Genomic DNA, 21,691 nt, shown 5'->3' with positions numbered 1-21,691 from the left:
GGCTTTTTTAGAACAGATTTGAAAAAAATTAAATGTAAAATTAATGAGCCATAGTCCACTACAAATAAGCCACTCCAGGGTGTGCATTTTCCAGCTACTGCTGCACTTCTCAAAGGACGAGCTTAATGCACACCCTGTTGTGTCTTATTACTATATGCAGAGTGTAAAATTAGCTGGGAATGCTGTTAGATGCAAGCACCCAGTGTGTTTCCATTTGCAGGCAGGCAGCTCTCTTTGCTGTGTGTTAATCAGTGCCCACCACTCCTGCCCTGGCACATCCTGCTGCTCCAGGGGGCACAGCTGGGCTGGGGGAACAGGGGGTCTGCTCCCTTGGCAAATATCAGAGATATCTTGGAGAAACTGCTGCCAAAGAGTCCTAATGGCAGGAAATGTTCCTCAGCCTGCCTAAATCCAAGAGCAAAGTGATGGAGGAGTGTGAGGTAAGAAATCTGCAGGACACACCTAAGGCTGGTGGTGAGACCTCCAGGCTCATCAGGAAGGTGGTACACGGCTGAATAAATTTCAGCATTTATTTTAGGTGATTCAATGCTGTGTGTTAATCAGTGCCCAGAGAGAGCCCACAGTGCTCTCCCCGTGCCCACCACTCCTGCCCTGGCACATCCTGCTGCCAAGGATTCCTAATGGCAGGAAATGTTCCTCAGCCTGCCTAAATCCAAGAGCAAAGCAGTGATGGAGGAGAGCGAGGTAAGAAATCTGCAGGATACACCTCAGGCTGGTGGTGAGACCTCCAGGCTCGGAATCTCAGTTTCCTGGGAGTTAAGAGCCTGTGGAGCACTAAAGAGCCAAAGCTGATCAATAAATCCTTACATGTAGAAGTGTGACAGCACACAGCACACTCCCAAAGGTGCTCACAAGGTCAGTCACAGGAGCCTGGAGGCATTTTGGGGAACAGATCTGCTCCCCTGGCTGTGGCACAAGAGGAGTTAAACGCCTGGCACCTTGCAGGCTTTGGAGAGGCTTTGCTCAGCAGGCTGGTGTCCACAGAGGCAGCAGGGAGGGAAAGCAGTCCTGAGGATTTGCTGTGGGTCATGGAGGGCTTGGTGGCTCTTAGCAAGGCTGGATAAATGTATTTTATGATATCCAGTAACAAATGGCTGAAAGCAGCTCTCTGTGTAAGGTCTTGCTCTCTCTTCCTTTCCCTTTGCTTAGCTTGTTTAGGTAGTTTCTTAAATGTCAAGAGAAAGGTGTGGAGTTTTCTTTTTTTCTCTTTCTTAGAAGCTTTTTTTTTCTTCAAGACCTGATGCTTGACTATAACTGCATTTATCTTTCTTCCTGCCCTTTTTCAATCAGTGCCTGGCTGCTGTATTCAGAGCCTGTGCCTCAAAGGAAGAACACTTTTCCTCCTCTATCACTTCTATTACTGTCAGGTTTAATCTTGTTTTTCTATATGGAAGTTATTGTACCCAGGGCTGCGAGAAGGATTTTCAGCTTTACACAGATGAGGAATTCATGTTGCTCAGAATATGAAATGGGCACTGGAGGAGAAGGCAGTGATGTTACAGGTGGGGATAGTGCTAATCCTGTCTGCTCCACAGGCTGTCTAAATATGGATCTGGAGCACTCAGAATGGTTTGGGATGGAATGAAGTGATCTCTCATCCTTATTCTGACTGGGATCACAAGCCCTCAGCCCCAAATCAGAGCAGTGCCCGGTGAGGACTGGAGCAGTGGCAGGGGAGGTGTGCTCTTGTCATAGACATCTTTTATGAAAAGTTCTTTCTTTCGGATTTTCCCTCTTGAGAAGCTTAGAAGCCTCAGGAACAAAATGTAAACAATGATTATCTGCTGCTGTGGAATGGAACACGTGCATCTGTGATTGGTCTCATGTGGTTGTTTTTAATTAATGGCCAATCACAGTCAGCTGGCTGGGACTCTGTCTGAGCCACAAACCTTTGTTATCATTCCTTTCTATTCTATTCGTAGCTTAGCTAGCCTTCTGATGAAACATTTTCTTCTATTCTTTTAGTATAGTTTTAATGTAATATATATCATAAAATAATAAATGAAGCCTTCTGAAACATGGAGTCAGATTCTCGTCTCTTCCTTCATCTGAAAACCCCTGTGAACACTGTCACATGCTCTCCTGGGCACTGCACAGAACTTTAAATTAAGGGATAAAGGGGGAAGTGGTGGTGCAGACACCCAGAGGCTCTGAGGAGCAGATCAGTGCAGGGATCCGGGCACTGGAGTTATTTCTGAGCAGCAAAGCAAACCAGCACAACACAGAGCAGGGACAGTGTGACCAGGGGCTGCTGCAGCCTCTGTTCTGTGTCTGCCTGACCCAAGGGCCATGGATTGGCCCAAAATTGCCTGTCTTGTGATAAATATTCTTGTTGTCTTCTCACACAGTGTTTTTTGATAACCTGCATCACAAGCTATCTGCTTTAAAGCTGTGGCTATGCAGAGCCTTTGCTAAAGGACTGTGCTCTGTCACTGGAGGGGCAGCAGAGATCACAGCAGCACTGATGCTCCTCCTGTGATGCTCTGCCCAGCTGAGTTCATGTTTAGATCACCTTCTCCTGTGTCTTGGGCTAACCTGCAGCGATGGAAGCAGAAGAGGAATAATTTATTCCACCCCAAGGGCTCTGCTGAGCTCTTCAAGGGTTATTTTCATTAAGTGGCCTGAAAAACAAAATTCTTTTTCATTAACCTCCTCACCTGACACCAGCTGCTAACCCCAGTCCCTCAGAACCTTAATGCCACCACCTGCACAGGAGCAAACACCTTGTCTGCATTTATTCTTGGTTCTTTTCATTTGAGAAATTCATGCTACTGTTGACAACAAGTGACTGAATGCTTGTTATCATCTGCCTAGATTTAATCCTCATAAGGTCCTACTTACCCCTGTACCTCTGCTGCTCTGAAAGATGCTGCAGCGAGTGAAAAATCCCCTTTATTTGAAAAGGAGGGTGAAGAAACAAGCTTAATTCATTAAAGGAGAAGGATTAGCTCACATAAAAGTGCTGTTCAGTACAGCTAAGCTCTCCTCTGAATGGAAAAATAAGTTTTCCAGCAAAATAGTGCTGGAAAGAAGCTCTGGATAGAAAGAAAACAGGAATCTCTGCTCTTAGAAAGGAGTACAGTGTAAGAGGAATTAAACTGCGGAAGGGAGGAAAAAAAGAAAGAAGCTGGCACAGAAGATCTGGTGGCCTTGTTGAGGGTCTTTTAGGAGTTTTACTTTGAATTTATTCTAGTTTGGTATCTGTCCCTGGAGCAGCTCCTCTGGTTTAGTGCTGTGTAAAAGCAACCCAGCCTCCAAGACTGCTCAGCAATGGGAACCATGCTGCAATAAATGGGAAAACTGAGGAGATTCAGCTCAAAAACATTCTCCTCAGCCAAACTAACAAACAAATTGAAACGTATCTTTTGTCTTTTATGGATAATAATATTTTGTCTGTAAATAACTCACTGTGCTTTTACCTGTAAAATTTTGAATTGCCCTGTTTTCAAGCCATCTGCATTTCATAAACCATCATCTCCCCTGGATCAGTGCAATAAATTGTAAGTATAACCATGATAAACTGTAAATACATTAATCTGTAAATACATTAATCTGCATTATTTTCAACTTGTGTAGCTTTTTGACTCAGCTGTGCTTTATAGAAGATTTTCTGATTGCCAACACGAACTTGGGGAAAGCTACAAATCTAATCCAGCCTCCTTGTAAGCTCCCTTTAGGCACTGGAAGCAACTTTGTGTGGGACCCTGGGAAGGTGGTTCATGGCTGAATAAATTTCAGCATTTATTTCAGGTGATTCCGTGGTGTCTGGTATCAGAGTGATGCCAGAATTTATATTAATAGGGAGTTTGTGGTTTTTTTCTCTCAAGAGGAATTCATTGACTGAAATGATGTAATTTGGTTAATGAAATATAATGAACAATACAAAGTGCTACCTAAAAATGTCATGTAGTTTAAGGGCTTTTGTATTGGTTATTCACAATCTTGGTGAATATGGCACACATTGTAGATGGACTTATGGGCAAACTCTGCTGTTATTGAAGTGTTCCACTGTTTCCAGTACAGCTGTCCCAGAATATCCAGCTGAAGAAAAGGCTCTTCCTGGTCTAAAATCTCCTCAGTGACTTACAAATGTGCCTGTAAAGCCAAATAAAATCTCTGCTCCTCACACTGATACTGCAGAACAGTGACAATTAGTACCTTTTACTGCCGTGCAGCAAGCCAAATGCTGATACAAGGTTACCAGATGGTGCACATTAACTCTAAAATAGGTATCTCTGAATTTAAAAAAAAGCATTCTATAGAATCACAGAACTGCTAATAATTGTTAATTATTGTAATGCATGAAAGAATGTGAAAAAGTAGATCTGTGATATCTGTATAACCAAATAAGCTTCTCTACAACCAGTAAGCAGAAGTAAAATACTGATAGACCTGCTCTAAATTCTTCCAGTTTTAATCTGGCTTCTTTTCCATGTGTTTAGAAATGGAGGTGGGCCCAGGGGATTCGTTCTCAGGGCTGAACTGAACCCAGGGCACTTGGCAGGGGCAGAGCTGCACCAGAGCCTGTGCTCAGCCATGTGTGCATGAATAAAGCACAGCCACAGAGATTGTCAAAAGATGTCACCATTTCTGCCTGATGCCACATAATAACTTCTGCTGGGGATTAAAAAAAAAGAGAGGGACTCGGAGAGGAGCCTTCAGGAGGAAAGGATTTTGCAAATATGCATTTTAATGGCTGTGGCAAGTTCCTGCAGCCAGAGCCCCCTCTGTGCGTGTGTGTCTGTCTGTGTGAGTGTGTGAATCCACAAAATCAGAGGGTTTGGGACAGCTGCAAAAGGCAGGCCTCAGAGACAGCAGAACTGTGATTAGAGCTAAGCAATAGCCATAAAATAAGGCAGTAGAAAAATTATGTAAAAAGTAGAAAAGGACAAATAGAACAATGGTCTGTGTATTAACACTTGTCTAGAATAGCTCTTTAGGCTGCAGAAAAGTATATCTAGTGAGATATTAGGAAGTTCTAAGTTTAATAATGGAGCTCTGTGCATTGTGTTTTAAGGCTTACAAGCAGATATTGTATTTGAAATAAGCAAGCATTGCTTTAACAGAAGGTACCTGTGCTTATAGTGGTTGGATAGAACTACTGACAATGTGCTCTCGCTTTGTGTGATTGGTCAGAAAACTCATAAAGTGAGTTGTAACAGTAAGTTCTTTGTCTGCTGCCTGGGATATGAGCTGATGGCATCTTCCCATTGTCATAACCATGTAATGAGACTGATGCTGGAAAATAAAATAGCTCAAAGCACATTGCTAAGCAGTCCTGTCCTGTTTGTGATTTGGACAGAGACCCAGGCTGGTGATATGTGTGTCTGTGTGTGTGTGTCTGTCTGTCTCTCTCTCTCTCTCTCTCTCTCTCTCTCTGTGTCTCTCTCCTGAGCCCTCTCCTTCCCTGCCTGTGCAGGAGATGAGATGAGGCACTTGATGATGACGAAGGAATGCAGAGTGCAGTCACTGTGGCTGACTCTGCGAGTCACAGGGGGACACTGACAAGAGTTACCTCGTGTTTGAACCTCTTGTGCTGCGCTGGAGTGCAACCTGAGCTCACTTTGCCCTAAATTCCTGTGCCTTGATGCACTTCAGAGCCACTGGGAAGAGCAGAACCACTTCAGAGCAGGGAGATGGGCTGGGAGCGCCTACAGGAGCTGTGCCACGAGGAGCTGCAGCCTCTCCTGGCTTCTCCTCTGTGCAGGAATGTTTTACAAGCCTGCTGCAGTCCTAATTTATCACATATTTTACCCTGATTTATCACATATTAAGTGATGTTATCTCCAGGGAACTGTGGCTCCATCACACCCCTGCACGGTCTGGGCTCACTGAGTGGGGACTCCTCCAGGCAGAACAAACACAGCACAAAAGTCCAGGAGTGTCACAAATCCAGGCAATAATAAAGCTGCTGAAGTGGCCCAAGTGACATGGGGACCTGGCTCACAGGGTGCCATGGGTCTACCAAAAATGCAATATTCTGGATCTTCCCAAAATGCAGAGATTCCCTGGCTGCTTGCTGGAGCTTTTCCTGAGACTGTGACACCAACACAGGTGTAAGCCCAGAATTACTGACATGGCAGTGAACTGAATTACCTCCTCAACACTGAACAGGCAGACTAGCTGGCTCGTTCCTGATCATTGGTATTTTTTCCCCTCATTTGGAAACACAGAATGCTCTTTGTTTGGTTTTTTTCCACCCTTTTTCATTACCATTTTAAGAGTTACTCTGTGATAGGAGCAGCTGTTCTGAGTAGAAGTTATTAAGGTTTATTCTTTATTTGTAATGCTGGTTTTAAGCTTTGAAATGAATTTTATTAAAGAGCTTGCTTAATTCAGTCCTATAAATTTCTTAACTACTCTAAGGACCTTGCAATGTTGCTGCATCTGAGATATTTTTTCATTTTATGGATATGCTTTCCCCTGACCCCAAACATAAGTAAAGCAAAGACAGCCTATGGTTATCTGGAAATTTGCAGGCTCTGTCTTCAAAGTAATCTTTATTTCATTATAGTTACTATTTTCTAATATTTTTCAGGCTTTATTCTGGGAGGGAGAGCTGTCCAGCTTTTTGATTCATTTTTCTTGGTCTCTGTATTACCTATTCTTAGTGGTAACAAGGACAAGATGTGCTAATATAGGTTAATAATCATGCTATCTACAGCCTTTTATATCATCTTTGTACATAAAACATCCCCTCTTCCTGTAATTTATCACCTTGCGTGGATGAGAGATGTTTCATTAAGTTTAGGTGAGGTAATATGTTGCTGACAGGGCTTGAAGAGGGAGGGCTTTTTCCTTGGGTTGCATTCATATTCGATCACGTTCCTTTAGAAAAAAAATTAGATCAGATTGGATCATGAGACAGTGTCAGGGAAGGAGTGAGTTACTGCCCCTGGCGCCAGCCCAGCGCTGCCTGATGCTGCACAAAACACAAATCCTGGTGCTCACAGACCAGGAGCTTCATTATTCCCCATTCTGACTACCAAGCTGTGCTTTTGGTGATGCCTCAGGTTTCAGCTTTTATATTTCTCAGATTCTGTGCTGCTTTGGTGTGTGGGTCTGGGCTTCATATTCAGGGATGGTGAGCTCAGTGCACAGAGCAGGGAGACAAAACAATTCCTGCTCCAGCTGGGCACCAAGGACAAATAATCCAAATATCAGGCCCAAGAGCATAAACAACGTGGGCTGGAGAGAGAAAAACAAGCAGGGTGGGACTGCATGGGCTAAAGCTGGAATGGGACAATGAACTGCAAGATGCAAATGGAGCAGAACTGATCACAGTGAGAGACCCCATGAGCAGTTGAGGATTTTGGGACCATTTTGGTTCATCTTGGGTGCAGCCCTGGCTGGGCTCTTGTGCTGCCCAAGGTGGATCCCCTGAGGCCTTCTAATAAATCCCTACTTTATTCTTTAACTCTGTCCAGCCTCTGCTCTAGCTCAGCCCTCACAAGGCATCATTGGCACTGTTGTTTTACCAACCAAGAAGATGCTGTGGCTTCTGAAAAGACCCCAGAGTTTGGAACAAGCAAAGAAATGACAATCTAGACAGGTGGCAGGGGCTTGCACAAGAGAGAAAAAAGATCTGAGTGGTTGAGATCTTCCTTTATTCCCACTCTGTCAGTGACTCCCTCTGATATCCCCAGTGCTGGGAAGTCAAAAGCCTCCAGGTAATGCTGTGCCCCTGTTGCTGCAGAGCCTGGACTGCCTCATCCTCTGCTGCCTGAGGAGCACTTGGAGCACACCAGCCCTCCCTCACTGCCATGAACTAAACACCAACCATTCACATGGCCCTGAGCCTCTCAGCAGTTTTCCTCCCAAGGCAATGACAGAGCAAAGACCTTGGATCACAGCGTTCCCTCCCTGCAGCAACTCAGAGACAAGAAATACTGCTCCCAGTCAATGCCTCTTTGATATTCCACCACCACTGCCACCGAAGTGCTGTCCCACCAGGCTGTATTTTGCCATGGGACAGCAAAATACCGCTCCTACAGGGATAAACAAGCCATAAATGTGATTTTGCCAGCCCTGCACAGCTCTATTCAACAGCCAGGTGAGGCTGAGGGACTCCTGCTAAGCTGCCCTGCAGTTCCTCACAGATCTTTATAGATCCCAGAGCTTTGTTTTGCAGGAGCCTGTAATTTGTGACATTCACTCTTCCCACTGAGAGAAGCTTCCCTTGGAAAAAATGTGTTATAACTATTGCACCAGGAAGAGTCTCGCACAAATCTGTACCAGGGAATCTAAACACCCATGTCAAACCTTTGGGTTTGGGGTTTCAGACAGAGCAGAGGCATACACATGTTGGGTGATGTCAGGGGATGGTGTAATGGGGGCTTAGGAGCCAAGGGAGGTGGGTGCAGTAGGCACATCTATGGATGATGGGTAGATAATATGGATTTTTGAAACTAAGCTCCTTAATCAACAGATCTACAGAGAGCCCAGAAGTTCACTTGTGTAGAAGAACAAACAAAGAAAAAAAAGATTTTTTTTTTGCCCTATAACAGTTCATCCACTCAGCTGAATCCTGAGAACCCATCACACCTGACTGAAAATTCACTGTACAGTGTGCCCAGAGCAGGCAAGTGCTCAGAACCCTCCCACAGATCAGTAAAGACAATTCTCTGGGAAGCATCTTGGATAATCCCTGACTTCTCACCTGTCTGTGTGTTCAATTACAAGCATGGCAGGTTTGTGCATGCTGTGATGCAGTTCTTGGCTTGACCCCCACCAGCACCCTAGGAAATAATAACAGAGTTTATGTTGACCCAGGAGAAGGAGCCAGTGCCTTATTGGCACTGTTAGAAACCTGGTATCTGCAACTGCCTTCATCTCCTGAGTCCAGGAGATGTTTCACCCAGTTCCTTTTTCCTTAGATTTAAGATTATCTGGGGACTGAGGCAATGGGGAGGGAGGAAAGAATTTCCCAGTTAAATGTAATCATTAGCTGAAGTGATCTTTGATTCCTCTGTTGTTTAGTTTAATTAGATGGAATTCATTTTGAAGGCAGCCACCAGTGTCAAAGGCATGTTAACTATAACTGTGAATTATTACTGCATCAATAAAAATAATGAAAAGCTTGGGTGCTAATGGAGCCATTAGGCTTTGAAACTGCTTCTCTGTTTTCAGACATGATCCTTCTTCCTTATTGTTCCTTTCAAATATTCCCACACTGAGAACTTGGGGCCATGTTTTTCTTCACTGGTTCTACTCTTCAGAACCTCCTCTTGCTCAGGAGTGTTTCTAACCAGGTTCTGCCCTTCCTTTTCACTTTGGACCCTCCTGTTAACGTGGAAATGGCTGGTTTGAGTCACACCCATCAGCCTGTTCCCCTCTGTGTTCCAGAGCTCCTCAGCCACCATTCAGAACTGCCACAGAATTCCTTCATACAGATGCCTGCTCCTAAACCTCTCCTCTTTACAACTGCCTGCATAATCTAGATTTTATACTGTGAGATTTTGGAGAACTGAACTGTTTCTTTTGACTTAAATGGTCCCATCAGTGGTAGCACAAGGCTGGCAATGAGCTTGTATCAGCAAGTCCAAAATCAAGGCCTGTCAGTGGTAAGGGCTAAACTTTAAACTGGTTTCTGCACACAGGACAAAAACCCTGTGTGAGTAGGGAAATTAGGCTAAATCACATTGTCTCAAGAAAGTTATTAGATTTGGGCAAGAATATAATGGTTTAATGCAACCTTTATTTTCTGTTTCACAAAAGGCTGTCTCTAGGCTGTTCATCTGTGGGATCTGAACAAAGATTAAGGTGGATTTTCACTCATCAGCTTGCTTAAGAGAGGATTTTTGAGGTCAAGTTTTAGGATCACTAACACTATCTAGTGCAGCAATCTTCTACCAATTTTCACTCATCAGCTCACCTAAAAGGGGATTTTTGGGGTCAAATTTTAGGTTCACTAACACTATCCAGTGCAGCAATGTTCTACCAATCTGATGATTAGCAACTAAGACTGAAAACTTGCCTTTTATTCTCTATAGTCTCCTCTTCACAACCATACTCGTCCAGAGGCTGTACCTGCAAACTCCTTCTTTTGGAATACATATGGATGGGCATTGATTCAGAAGCACCATCAGAACAAACCAAATCACAGCCACAAACCCTAAGATCCCTTTTCTCTCTTTTTATTCTCATTATTGAGGAATTGCATTTGTAGTCCCATCTGTGAACCAGCTTAATTTGGAGCCATCTGCCATGAGAGCAAATTGCTAAGTTTGCCAGCCAGCAGAGAGAGATGCTGGTACCCTCCTTATGCGAACAGCTGATGTCAGCTCTGATTGTTGTGAAGGAAACAGCCACCGTGGAGGTGCTCATGGAGCTGGAGCAGTCATTCAGATGACTGATTACAGCTCCTTAAAGGAGGGAGGAGGGCTCAGCAGGCAGCAGAGTCCGTGTCTGGAGTGCTGCAAGCACAGCCCTGGCAGGAGGGCAGAGAGGCAGGCGAGACCTGAGAGCTCTGACGCACCTCCTGCCACCACCCCACACACACAACTCACACCAACGGGCCCCTGAACGCCTCATCTGGAGAATTTGTACTGATTTCAACAGGTTTCCAAGTGTCAGGAAATACAGCTATTACTGGTAAATTGAGGCGAATCAAATGCAGGGGGAAATGGGAGTTTTCAGACATGAATTTCCTGCTCTTTGCTGGCGAAGGTTAGGCGCAGCCTCCAGCTTGGCTGAAAGCAGAACTCACTGTATTGATGTTTGTATAGCAAAAATAACCATCTGATAGCACTTTTAGGGGGAAAATAAACAGCAAAACTCAAAAAGATCAGATAGTTTGAGAGACAGAAGATTTTACAGGGAAGGAGAGTTCATTCAACAGGCTTCATATATACATTCCCTTGCTTGTACAGTAGTTCTGAATTAAGAAACAACCCAATAATTTAAAGTTCCCTGTTAATTTCAACCCCATAGGATGCCAGCCAGGTCTCTGGTTTTGCTGTGTGCCTACTGTCTTGTTTTGCCATTGCATTTACTGGACCTGTCCCATGCACAGACAACTTTGCATTTCAACATTTCCACCCCCAAAGAGAAAAGCCTCTCCTAAAGCAGCCTCTCCTGAGCATTTGCAGCTGCTCAGTTTTGCTATTTCAAACCTATCCCTGCACTTTCTGTTGGTTGTTCAGTGGTTTGTTGTCTCATTTAAATAACAAGACACTCATCACTCAGGATGGATTGCCATGCCAAGTACACCTATATTCCTCCTCTGCCCCCATGCAATACAACATCAGCCTCTGCACTGCCCAGAAAATCAAACAATAACTACCACAGCACCAGACCAGGCTCACTTTTATTTCCTGAAAAATGCATGTTTGCTGACTACAAACCTCTGCAGGAAAAACAACACTTGCACACCCTCCAGGTTCTAGGAATATTAGTTTGTTTTGTTGTTCCTCTTAATATTCATGAATAGGTTGCTTGGTTTCCAAATGCCTGCCATGAGTTTGGGAAAAAACAAGCTACGCTATGGTTTAAGGGACCAGCTGTGTGATGGGTCAAAGAGATCTATGGTTTATAAAAAGGAGTAATTGGAGTAAATTATGTAACCCTTGGAAGTTAACCTGTAAAAATCACAAAATTAGGGAAGCTGTTTGATTACTGAAGAGGAGGATGGGTCGTTCAAGCCTGGGCTTCACTCTCTGCTGGGAGTGAAGCACACCAGAACATCTCTATGCTCTTCCCATGGTTGCACCATGATGACTTTCTCACTGACCCAAACATCTCCCACAGCCAACAGCATCTTTCAAAACAGCTCTAAGTTTATTAACATTATCCTGCCTGTAAGTGGTGAAGCCTCCTCCCAGCTCCACCAGCAGAATCACAGCTCAGTACCCAAAACCACAGCTCAGTTCACAGAATTCACAGAATCACAAGGTTGGAAGAGACCTTCAAGATCATCAAGTCCAACCCAGCCCCAGCACCTCACCCAAACCCTGGCACCCAGTGCCACATCCAGGCTTTGTTAAACACACCCAGGGATGGGGACTGCACCACCACCCTGGGCAGCCATTCCACAACTTTATCACTCTTTCTGTAAAAAATGTAAAAAACCTTTTCCTGATATCCATTCTGTATTTCCCTTGGCACAGCTCGAGGCTGTGAGCTCTGGTTGTGTCAGTTCCTGCAGACAGAGCCCAGCCCCAGCTGAGCACAGGCCCCTTTCAGGAGCTGTGCAGAGCGATGGGGGCACCCCTGAGTCTCCTTTTCTGCAGGCTGAGCACCCCCAGCTCCCTCAGGGGCTCCTCTCAGGGTTTGTGCTCCCAGCCCCTCTCTCTGGATGTGCTCAGTGTCCCAAGGTCCTTCCCAAGCTGAGGGGCCAGAGCTGGGCACAGCACTCAGGGTGTGCCCTCACAGTGCCAGGGACAGGGGCAGGATGAGCTCCCTGCTCCTGCTGGCCACACCATTCCTTGCTGTCTGGACTGGGCAGCATGGATTGGATAAGAAACACTAAGATCTTAAAACAGCCCACAAAGCTCGGTTGGAGATAACCCTAAAAAGAAGCCCATGTGCTGGAGCACATCGCTGCTGATCTCTGCTGTGCTCTGCAGCATCCTCTGGAGCGAGGTGGCTCTCCCCATGTAAACAGAGCAATTTGCTCCTGCGCCGAGCCCCGGGTTGTTATAGTTACTGCCTGTGACTTACCCCTGCCATTGTCACCGCATTCGCAGTAAATGGCGCTTAAACAGCAGGCTAGCAAAGGTTTGCAGAATAATGACTCAGAAAAATTCACTTAATGACAGGATCCCAGCCCCTGAGCCGCCCAACCCCTTCATCCATCCCCCATCGGGCCTTACAGCATCAACGAGACCCTGATTCTCTTACATAAGGAGCACAGCAAAGGTCACTACGTGTGCTCGAAAGGTTTTCAACTTCTGCTCCCTGAAAAGGTCATCCTACAGGTGGAAAAGCTGAGCTCTTTCCCTCGGGCAGCTCTCAGAGCCGGGTCTGGAGCTCTCCTCTTGGAGGCTCTGTGGCTGCTGAGTGAACCTGCCTTGGCTGAGCTTCCCACCGTGTTCTGGGGGTCCCTTTTCCAAACCATATCCAGCCACTGCCACTCCACAAGAGGCTGGAACGAGGCAGCTCTAAGAGCTGCTGTCAGGATTGTGGCACGCTGATAAGGCTGAAGATACACACCCATGAAATGGATTATGCTGGATGATGCTGCTCAGCTGCTTTGGAGATGCAAAGACAACAATTAACAGGGCTGACGTGAACAGACGCAAATAGGAACAGCCCTCCATGCCCAGAGAGACACCAGGCTTGGGGAGAGAGGCAAATAACCAGGAAAAGGGAGCCAGCAGGGTCTCCCAGAGCCCAGGCTCAGGTGAATGAACATTCAATACACAGCATTCAGAGGATGCTGCTCCTGCACCTCTGCCCAGAGTGCAGCAGAGACAGCCAGACCCTGATGGCACACACGAGCCAAAAAGCTGTCCCCACACAGGCTTGTGAAGGCAAACTGAACCCTCTGTACATTTAATTAATAGAGTATACTAAATCTAATATGTAAGAAGTGCAGTGATAGCATCTTACGAATTTCACAGCCAGACAGAAACCTTCCTATGAGGTGCGATTCTTTTGTTACTACAGGAACAAAAAAGCAGCATTTCTACATGTTTTAGAACACCTAAGTAGCTGATGAGGAAAAAGCTGTGCTAATCTGCTTTATCAGGGGCTTTTTGTGAAAGCAATTAGGTGTGGGGCTCCCAAAAGACCTTCTGAGAAAGGGTCCAGCAAGGACAATTAATGAATTTATATTGATATTGCTGCGGAATTAGCATCAGGAGCTCGTGCTCAGAAACCCCTCCTGGAACAGCTTTGGGATTTGACAAAATAACCAACTTTGGCCCTTGACAAAATAACCAACTTTGGCCTTGGACAAAATAACCAACTTTGGCCCTTGACAAAATAACCAACTTTGGCCTTGGACAAAATAACCAACTTTGGCCCAGCTTGTCCTATCACCACACATGAAATAAATGTTCATCCCCATCACTGCATGAGCAGTCAGTGAAAGAGCTGCAAGGGCAGCCCAGTCCTGCAGCCCTCTACCAGCAAACTCTTCCTGCAGTCCCCAGAAGAGCCTGAACCCCAGCCAGGGAAGTTAATCCGAGTTTGTTCACAGAATCTTGCACCAAGCCAGTGCTGGTTTAAAATACACTGACGAAATCTGCTCTTGTAACAAACCTTGTAAATAAAGCTGAAACTGGCACCGCATCTTCTCTCCCCCACACATGCTCTCCTCCAAGTTGTAAACCCTGCAGCAGATACAATTCTAGCTACAGAAGGAGAGCTGGCACGGAGATAACAAAAATGGAACAGGCCTACCATGAAATGGATCACTGAACTGGAGACACTGGGGCTGAATTTCAGCTGTAATATATCAACCTCATTTCACGGACCTCTGTCTCTGCCCAGTTAAGCCAGCAGGGATGGGGATTTGAGTGGACACAAGTTTTGGTATTCAAAGGATGTTACAGAAATCCACACGAATCCCATCACTTGCTTTCCATGACATTTCAGGAGAAACTTGTCATTAGCCTGCTATAATCAGTGGCAATTCCTCATGCTGCTGAAAAGAACTTTTCTGTTCTGCTTTCTGTCCTGTTGAGCTGCAGGATGCTCAAATTTCTAGAAGACCAAGGTAAAAATGGCTCATTCTTAATGGATGGTCTGTATTTTGCTACTTACATTTTGTCAGACTAAAACTCAGTACTAACACTTCCATTTTTAGGTCAGATAGAGGAGTTTCGTTATCTCTCTGGTTTTTAAACCACACATCAGAATCACACTGTTGCAAGCATGCACAATGCTGCTATTTCTAAATAATAAAGCTGAGCACTCTTGAATTCTGTCAGGGTTGATCCTTATTGTTTGCTTGGCTACATGAAATTACTATTGAAAAACAGTGTGCCAAGTGCCATTATGCACTGAAAACATTTTCTTCCGTGATTGATTGGTATTAATCCTTCACACACACAGAGGGATGTGTTCCCTTCAAAAGGAAGCTTGATATATAAGGATTATCCAAGTTTTGGATGTTCCTTTCTAAGCAGTGAATACGCAAAAATTATCAGTGGTCAGCAATGTACATAAATTATTCTAGTTATTGGCAGTAGTGCTTACAAATGAAAAGAAGAAAATCGGAAAAAAAAAACAGTTGGTGACAATAGGTGACACTTGAAGTGACAGGATTCAAATTTGGTGGTTTTTCCTACAAGATCCTTATGTAACTCAGAGGTGGCTTTGCAGCTCAGGATCCTTCCTACAGTCACTGCTGTAAGTTATGTCCTGCCTCAGCATTTCTGCCCTGGAGCTCTCTGGAGAGGGAGACCAAGATGATCCATCTGCACTACAGCAAAGGACTGAAACCCTGCAGACTGTTTGCTTGCTTGCAGCTGTAAATAAGCTTGTGTGCTTTCAGGATTTACTTATGAAAAGCAATTCCACTTAATATCAGCACAACAGCGTGGCAATAGTTCATATTTACAGATTGTAATATAATTTCAGAGAGCCACAAATTCCTTTAGAAACTGCTCATCTATAAATCAATCTATAAATCAGTGTGTCCACAAACACTGTGGGGCTGGAAAGAACACTGAGTGAGAGAGAAAAAAATGAGTGTTTAAATCAGGCAGAACATGTTTGCTCAGGCTGGAGATTACCATCCAAACAGGACTGCCCAGGTGAGGCATTCACATTCTCTGAAAAAAATCCTTCACTCAGGGTTTTTCTCCTGGGAAGCTGAGAAGCCTCAGAGAAAAGGAAAACAATTCTTATCTCATTTGCTTCTCCTGTGTTGTGCTCATGTGGAATGTGTTTGGAGATTGTTTACCCACAGGTGATTGTTTCATTGATTCTGCTGTGAGTTGTTTTCACTCAATGCCCAATCAGGGCCAAACTGTGTCAGGACTCTGGAAAGAGTCAGGAGTTTTCATTATTATCTTTTTAGCATTCTGTAAATATCCTTTCTGTATTCTTTAGTATAGTATAGTATTCTTTAATATAATATAGTGTCATAAAGTAATAAATTAGCCTTCTGAGAACATGGAGTTAGATGCATCATTCCTGCCATCATCAGGGCATCCCTCGTTTTGCAATACCCACATCTGCTCTGGTATTTAAAGCCACGGACCAACACCAAGGACTTTGAGCAGCAGCACTTTCCTGAGGCAGGATAACAGCTCAAAACTGAAGGGGAACACTCAACCCACCTGTTTTTCACCACTGGGCTTCCTGTAGTTGAGCAGCAGCTCCACAGCTCCCACCACCTCCTTGCGTATGGCGTAGAGCAGCGCGTCCCCCACGTAGACGCTGTGGCTCAGCAGCAGCTCCATGATCTCCAGGTTCTCATTTTCTATGGCTATGAGCAGGGCACTGCGCCCCAGAGGATCCATGCAGTTGATGTTGATGTTGTAGTAGATCTCTGCCTCCTGCAGGGCATGTTTCACGCTGGCATAGTCCCCCTTCTCCACGGCACTGAGGTAGGCTTTCTCTTCCAACGAGAGCTCTGCCTCCGCTCGCACGATCTGCAGTGGGATCCGGTCTCGGTACGGGGAGAAGTTGACCTTTTTGTAGTATAGCTGGGCCATGGTTCATAGTGACCAGGCAACCTGTGAGGGAGGAGAACCACGCATCAGTGACAGCACAGCCCCACAGGGGACAAAATTCCAAAGGGCTATCACAGGAAAAGCTCCCCGTCCCTTTTTAAGATGTTGTATTCATAACACCCCCTCAGCAACCCCATCTCAAAGGCTACCTGAAAGCAGAAAGGTGTCACCACAACTCACAATGACAGAAACTCAGTATAATTTTTCATCTTGTTTAAACACTACGCCATTGATGTCTTTGTCTGGTCAGAAGCACATCTCGATGTTTATGGGTAATCCAGCACACGCAAATAGTGGATTTCTCATCTTTGCTTTACTTCCCACTCAAAGTTCCTTTTATTTCCTCCCTTTCCACTGCTAAGCCAGGTCCTCAGTATCTCTGAACTGTCAGTGATGGGAGCTGCTGATTTACAGCCTCCTCTTTACAGTAATAGATTCATTTTGAACATTTTTGCTGCTGCTTCTCTGCTTCCGTCTCTTAAAACAGTCTTTTATTCTTCCTTAGTGTTTACTCTTCGACTAGGTCATGGTTTTATTTTTAAAGCTTGCATGTTTTTAAACATTTTTTCTCACTCTCCTCATTTATAAATAGGACCTAAAGACAGGCTGATGTAGAAAGCTCCCACCCTTGCTCTCCAAAGGCAGCGATGTTGTTTTGTGGTCTAGGAAAACGAGAAGTGAATCCTGCCTTGGAAAAAGTGCAGCAAACTGAATGAATTGAGGTTCCTTGCCACGCCTCAAAGATCCCAGCAGGTGACTGGAGTCACAGGAGACACGGGCTGGGTATTCACAGGTAAGGAAGAAAGGAACCAGGCTTGTCTACCTCTGCTTGGCTTTGACAAAGGACACCAGGCCAGCACCAGGGGCCACCAGCAGCTATGGCTAATTGGGTGACTTATTCCAGCTCCTTGCTCAACAGCTTCCTGCAGCCAATTAGCGGGAGTTTTGGCACATTGTAGTGCCCTATCCTGGGGGAAAAGGAGGTGCTGATGAAGGATGGTGATGAGGAGGCTGTGGTGGTGCAGAGGGCTCTGCAGGTGCCGCCCCAGGCAGCCACAGAGCCCCACGGCACTTCTGCCTTCCCAGAGTGGGTGGATCTGAGCTCCAGCCCAGCTGACACTGCAGAACAGTGGGAGGCTGTAGCAGACAGCAAAGCTGCATCTGAGAACTTCCTGGGGAGCCAGGGATCTGTACCAGCTGCTTTGGCACCTCGGGGAATGTGCTCGCTCAGGATCCTGCTCTCCTCCCAGTGCCAGAGAAGTTTGTGTTTGTTACTTACCCAGAGATGCTGGCACAGTGCTCACGTGTCTCTCTGCACAGGCAGAACCACAGAATCCAGTGGTTCGACCTCAAGACACACACAAAGGCACTGGAGGCAAAGGGACCCAAAATCTGATTAGAAACCATAAATATACTGTCTGATTTTCTGCAAGAACATTATGCCACTAAAGCTTTTAGAGCTAAGGAAGAACCTCAGTGACTCAGAAGCTTCAATAAACTGCATGTAGAACCAACTACTCTGACTTTGGAAAGCACCAAGGATCACAGGTTACTTTCAAATTTTGATTTTGAAAACATTATTCCTCTGGTACCCAGCTAATTCCCACTGAAACACTGACAGGAGACAGAAGGATGCAGCACGGGTCTGGTAACAACTAAGGAGACCAAAGAGATCTTTGGGAAAGTAAGGAGAACCCCAAATGGGAAGGGAATTGTGTCCTTGTGTGGCAGTCTGGCTGATGGGAGCAGGGAACACCAACCAGTGGGACTGGTGCCAGAGGACAGCAGTCACCATGTAAAGGTCTCCTGGGGGAATCTGTTGGCTCCAAAAACCATGAGGGATTCTGGCAACAAGTGCTGCTGCTAAAGTGGAATTGGATATTTTTCACTGCTCTTTAGTTTAATTGGACGTTTTGTAGATGGTGAGTAACATTTGCAATGAGTTATAACAAATGTCACCTTATGAAGCATCATGCCAGCATTGCATCCCTTTCCTTCCCAACAGTTCTGGAGAAAGAAAAGAAAGCTTCAAATATCTCAACTCCTCAGGGAGATCTCATCTCCCAGTAGAACCCCAGCCCAAAGAAAGCTAATAATGTTCATACCTCAAGCATATAGGAAGCTGCAATAAAACCAAACAGGAAAGACTCACAAAATTAATGATCTTCCTGAATTCCTCTCATGCCAACGCCTGCATAGCCTGACAAACACGTGCTGCTGACTGGGTTTGGAAACAATAGCAGGCAGGATTAAAAGAAAATAATAAAAATGTCTGCCTGGAGTTCATGGAAGATTTCAGCAAAACCTTTATCTATTGAAGGATCCCTCAGCCAGAGATCCAGCAAAATTTACAGACCCAACGTCTTTGTCAACCAAAATCATTTAACAAAGCATCAGCCACACCTGTGGACGGAAGGAATGAGCACAAGGTCCCTGCTCCAGCTGTCCCCTCTCAGCACCACCAGGCTCCCAGGGTAGAATCTCTTGGTGCAGCAGACAATTCTGGTGTGCCCTAAACACTTGTGGCCCTGTCCCCTCCTTAACAGTCCAAAATTACAAAAATATTGATGCAATCCAGGTAAGATAAGTGGAAGGCAATGCACAGGTGCTGCCTAGGGAGAAGCAGCAGTGATATTCCTGAAAGGTAGCAAAAAATAGAAACCCAGTCACACTAAAATTTTGGAATGGGTGCAGAGAGCCTGAAAACACATGTTTTCCATATGAATTCTCCTCACAGGGAGGCATTTTCTGCTACTTGGGTTACTATTTGGGGCAAGGAAAATTCTTCCAGCCTATGCCTGAGTGCAGATGCCTCAGACAATACGCAGTGACTGGTTAATGCAGTGGTGATACCTGCACCACAAACAGGTGGAGAGAAACAGGAGAACCATAACAAGAGAAATATAACAAACTACTCAAGATAGAAGCAGGAGGACAGCACTCGGTTTGGACTCTATCACCTCTCTCCAGCAGAGATGCCCTTCATGTGTTGGCTTTAAACTAAAGGCTTCTCAGATGGCATCAATAAATGGTGTGGGATGTCAGATTTGTTTAGTTTTCTCCAATAAAACAATCCTTTTTTTCCTTTTAATCTAGAAAAGCCATCCATAATGAGCTGAGGGACTGTGCTATACATCCTAGGAAACAAAACAGCCTTCTCCCTGAATTATTAGTCCAAATCTCCAAGCCTTTTCAGCCTGGCACAAGAAATCAGAGTTTTAGCCCAGGAACAGCTGGCCTGGTATGGGGAAGGAAAGTTTCTGGCCTTCTGCCACTAAAATTTCCATGAGCTGTTGCTACAAAAGGATTTTAGGGTCTGTTGGGAGTTGAGCCATCCCTCAGTTCCCACTTCCCACACACCCCACACTCCCACACAGCCCCGTCTGAGGGAGTCAGGGTGACATGGATGAAATGGGATGAGCAGAGCTGGAGGGGAGGCAGCCAGAGCCAGTTTACAGCCATGTGTCACCAGGACCATTATAAAACAGGACCTTCCTGGATTTTATTTGCTTTGATCCTCATCATGAAGCTGATTCAGAGGTGGGAAAGCACCATTGCCCCTGTAAGGGAAGCACAGAGACTCTTGGGTATTGAATTTAGCTGCCAGGTGACATCTGAGGAACTGATCAAACACCGATTTTGGACATGAAACGAACAGCAAAGAGTTACCTTTGCCACTTGCTGGGGCTCTGAATCACACCTGAGAGCAGCCAGCAAAGGCCCTCACCTGGCAGGCTGCTCAGAGTAGGGCTGGGTGCTCCCTCACACCAGCGTTCAGATTGCAATGCAAGATGTTTTCTGTTACCATCTGTATGGCAGATTACCTTTGCCAAGTGGGCAGTTTGCCTTATCTCTCTCTTTGAGTGACCACAATCACTCCTCACTGGGAGGGGACATTGCTGATAACAGCTATTGAATGTCACTACATGGCTGATAAGAACTACAGCATCCCACTGGGAGATGTGAGCCCAGAGGGAGGAGCCAAGAATTCCTACATGGATATAATCTGGAGATTCTGGGACACCAGCACGGCTTCTGCACTGGATTCCCCAGAGGAACAGCAGCTGCCTCTCCTTCCCCTGGATCTTCAGAGGAAGAATCCATCCTTCTCTACAGGATCCCTGCTCCAGCAGAGCCACCCCTGACACTGCAGGAGGGCTGAGCCACAACTCCAATGGGACTGCTGCCAACAGCCTGACCCACAGGGTGTCAGGTTGGGTTCTGACTCTGTCAGTGTTGTTCTAGTGTACTGCATTGCTTATTTGATCCTTTTATTTCCTTCCCTATTAAAGAACTGTTATTTCCTGCTCTCATATTTTTGCCTGAGAGCCCCTTAATTTAAAATTTATAGCAATTTGGAGGGGTGGGGAGGGTTTACATTTTCTATTTCAGGGGAGGCTCCTGCCTTCCTTAGCAGACTCCTGTCTTTCCAAACCAAGACAACCAGCAAAACTCAGTGTGTGAAATGCACTGCACCTTCTCTCAGACCTGAGCAGGGTTTATGTGCTGCAAAAGCCACCTGCATTTATCAGCCCCATCAAAGAACTGATCCCTTGCAACACATCTTGCTCCACTGCTTCCCCCCATCCTTCTTGCCAAGGCTGTTTTCTTCTTTTTAGTCTTTCAGGGAGAGCATTTTCCTCATTTTGCAATTCTAATCTGGACTCCAGGTCTGGAAATCATGGCCCATGACTGTGAAAATGGCCTGACTTTCATGGTGCTCACACACTGCCTGCTCAGTACTATTGATCTGTTTAAAAAAGGTTATCAAACCTGAGCTATGAAATGGTCCACAAGGGCCACTTAGGTAAATAATATTACATGTAGTTAATGGACCAATTGAATTTGTGATTGGATCCTTCTTTTAAGTGCTCTAGATCTTATTTACTAACAATGCCTAGCTGAGCACAGTATGAGGAAATAAAAGTGACTTTGTAACATTCTGCAATTCCCTTCCTTCTGCAAAGATACCCCCTTGTTCCAGCAAATTGCTTTTTCCATGGAGTTCAGTGGGAACCAGATTACAACCCTAAGTCTCAATG

General features: G+C 45.4%; 1 protein-coding gene across 2 annotated transcripts in view; it reads right to left on the bottom strand.

The window, feature by feature from the left end:
• Window positions 1–21,691, bottom strand: part of TRPC5 (transient receptor potential cation channel subfamily C member 5) — a 104,147-nt gene that overhangs the window by 56,963 nt on the left and 25,493 nt on the right. For both annotated transcript variants that reach the window (XM_054289574.1, XM_054289575.1), the window contains exon 2: window positions 16,254–16,652. In XM_054289574.1, the coding sequence (XP_054145549.1) occupies window positions 16,254–16,631 (378 nt within the window). In that variant the 5' untranslated portion in view covers window positions 16,632–16,652. The remainder of the gene's footprint in view (window positions 1–16,253; window positions 16,653–21,691) is intronic.

This window comes from Melozone crissalis, unplaced genomic scaffold (genome assembly GCF_028551555.1).
Source record: "Melozone crissalis strain CALT ecotype California unplaced genomic scaffold, PUWL_Pcris_2 ptg000068l_1, whole genome shotgun sequence".
Lineage (NCBI taxonomy): Eukaryota > Metazoa > Chordata > Aves > Passeriformes > Passerellidae > Melozone > Melozone crissalis.
This window is presented reverse-complemented; position numbering and strand designations above follow the sequence as displayed.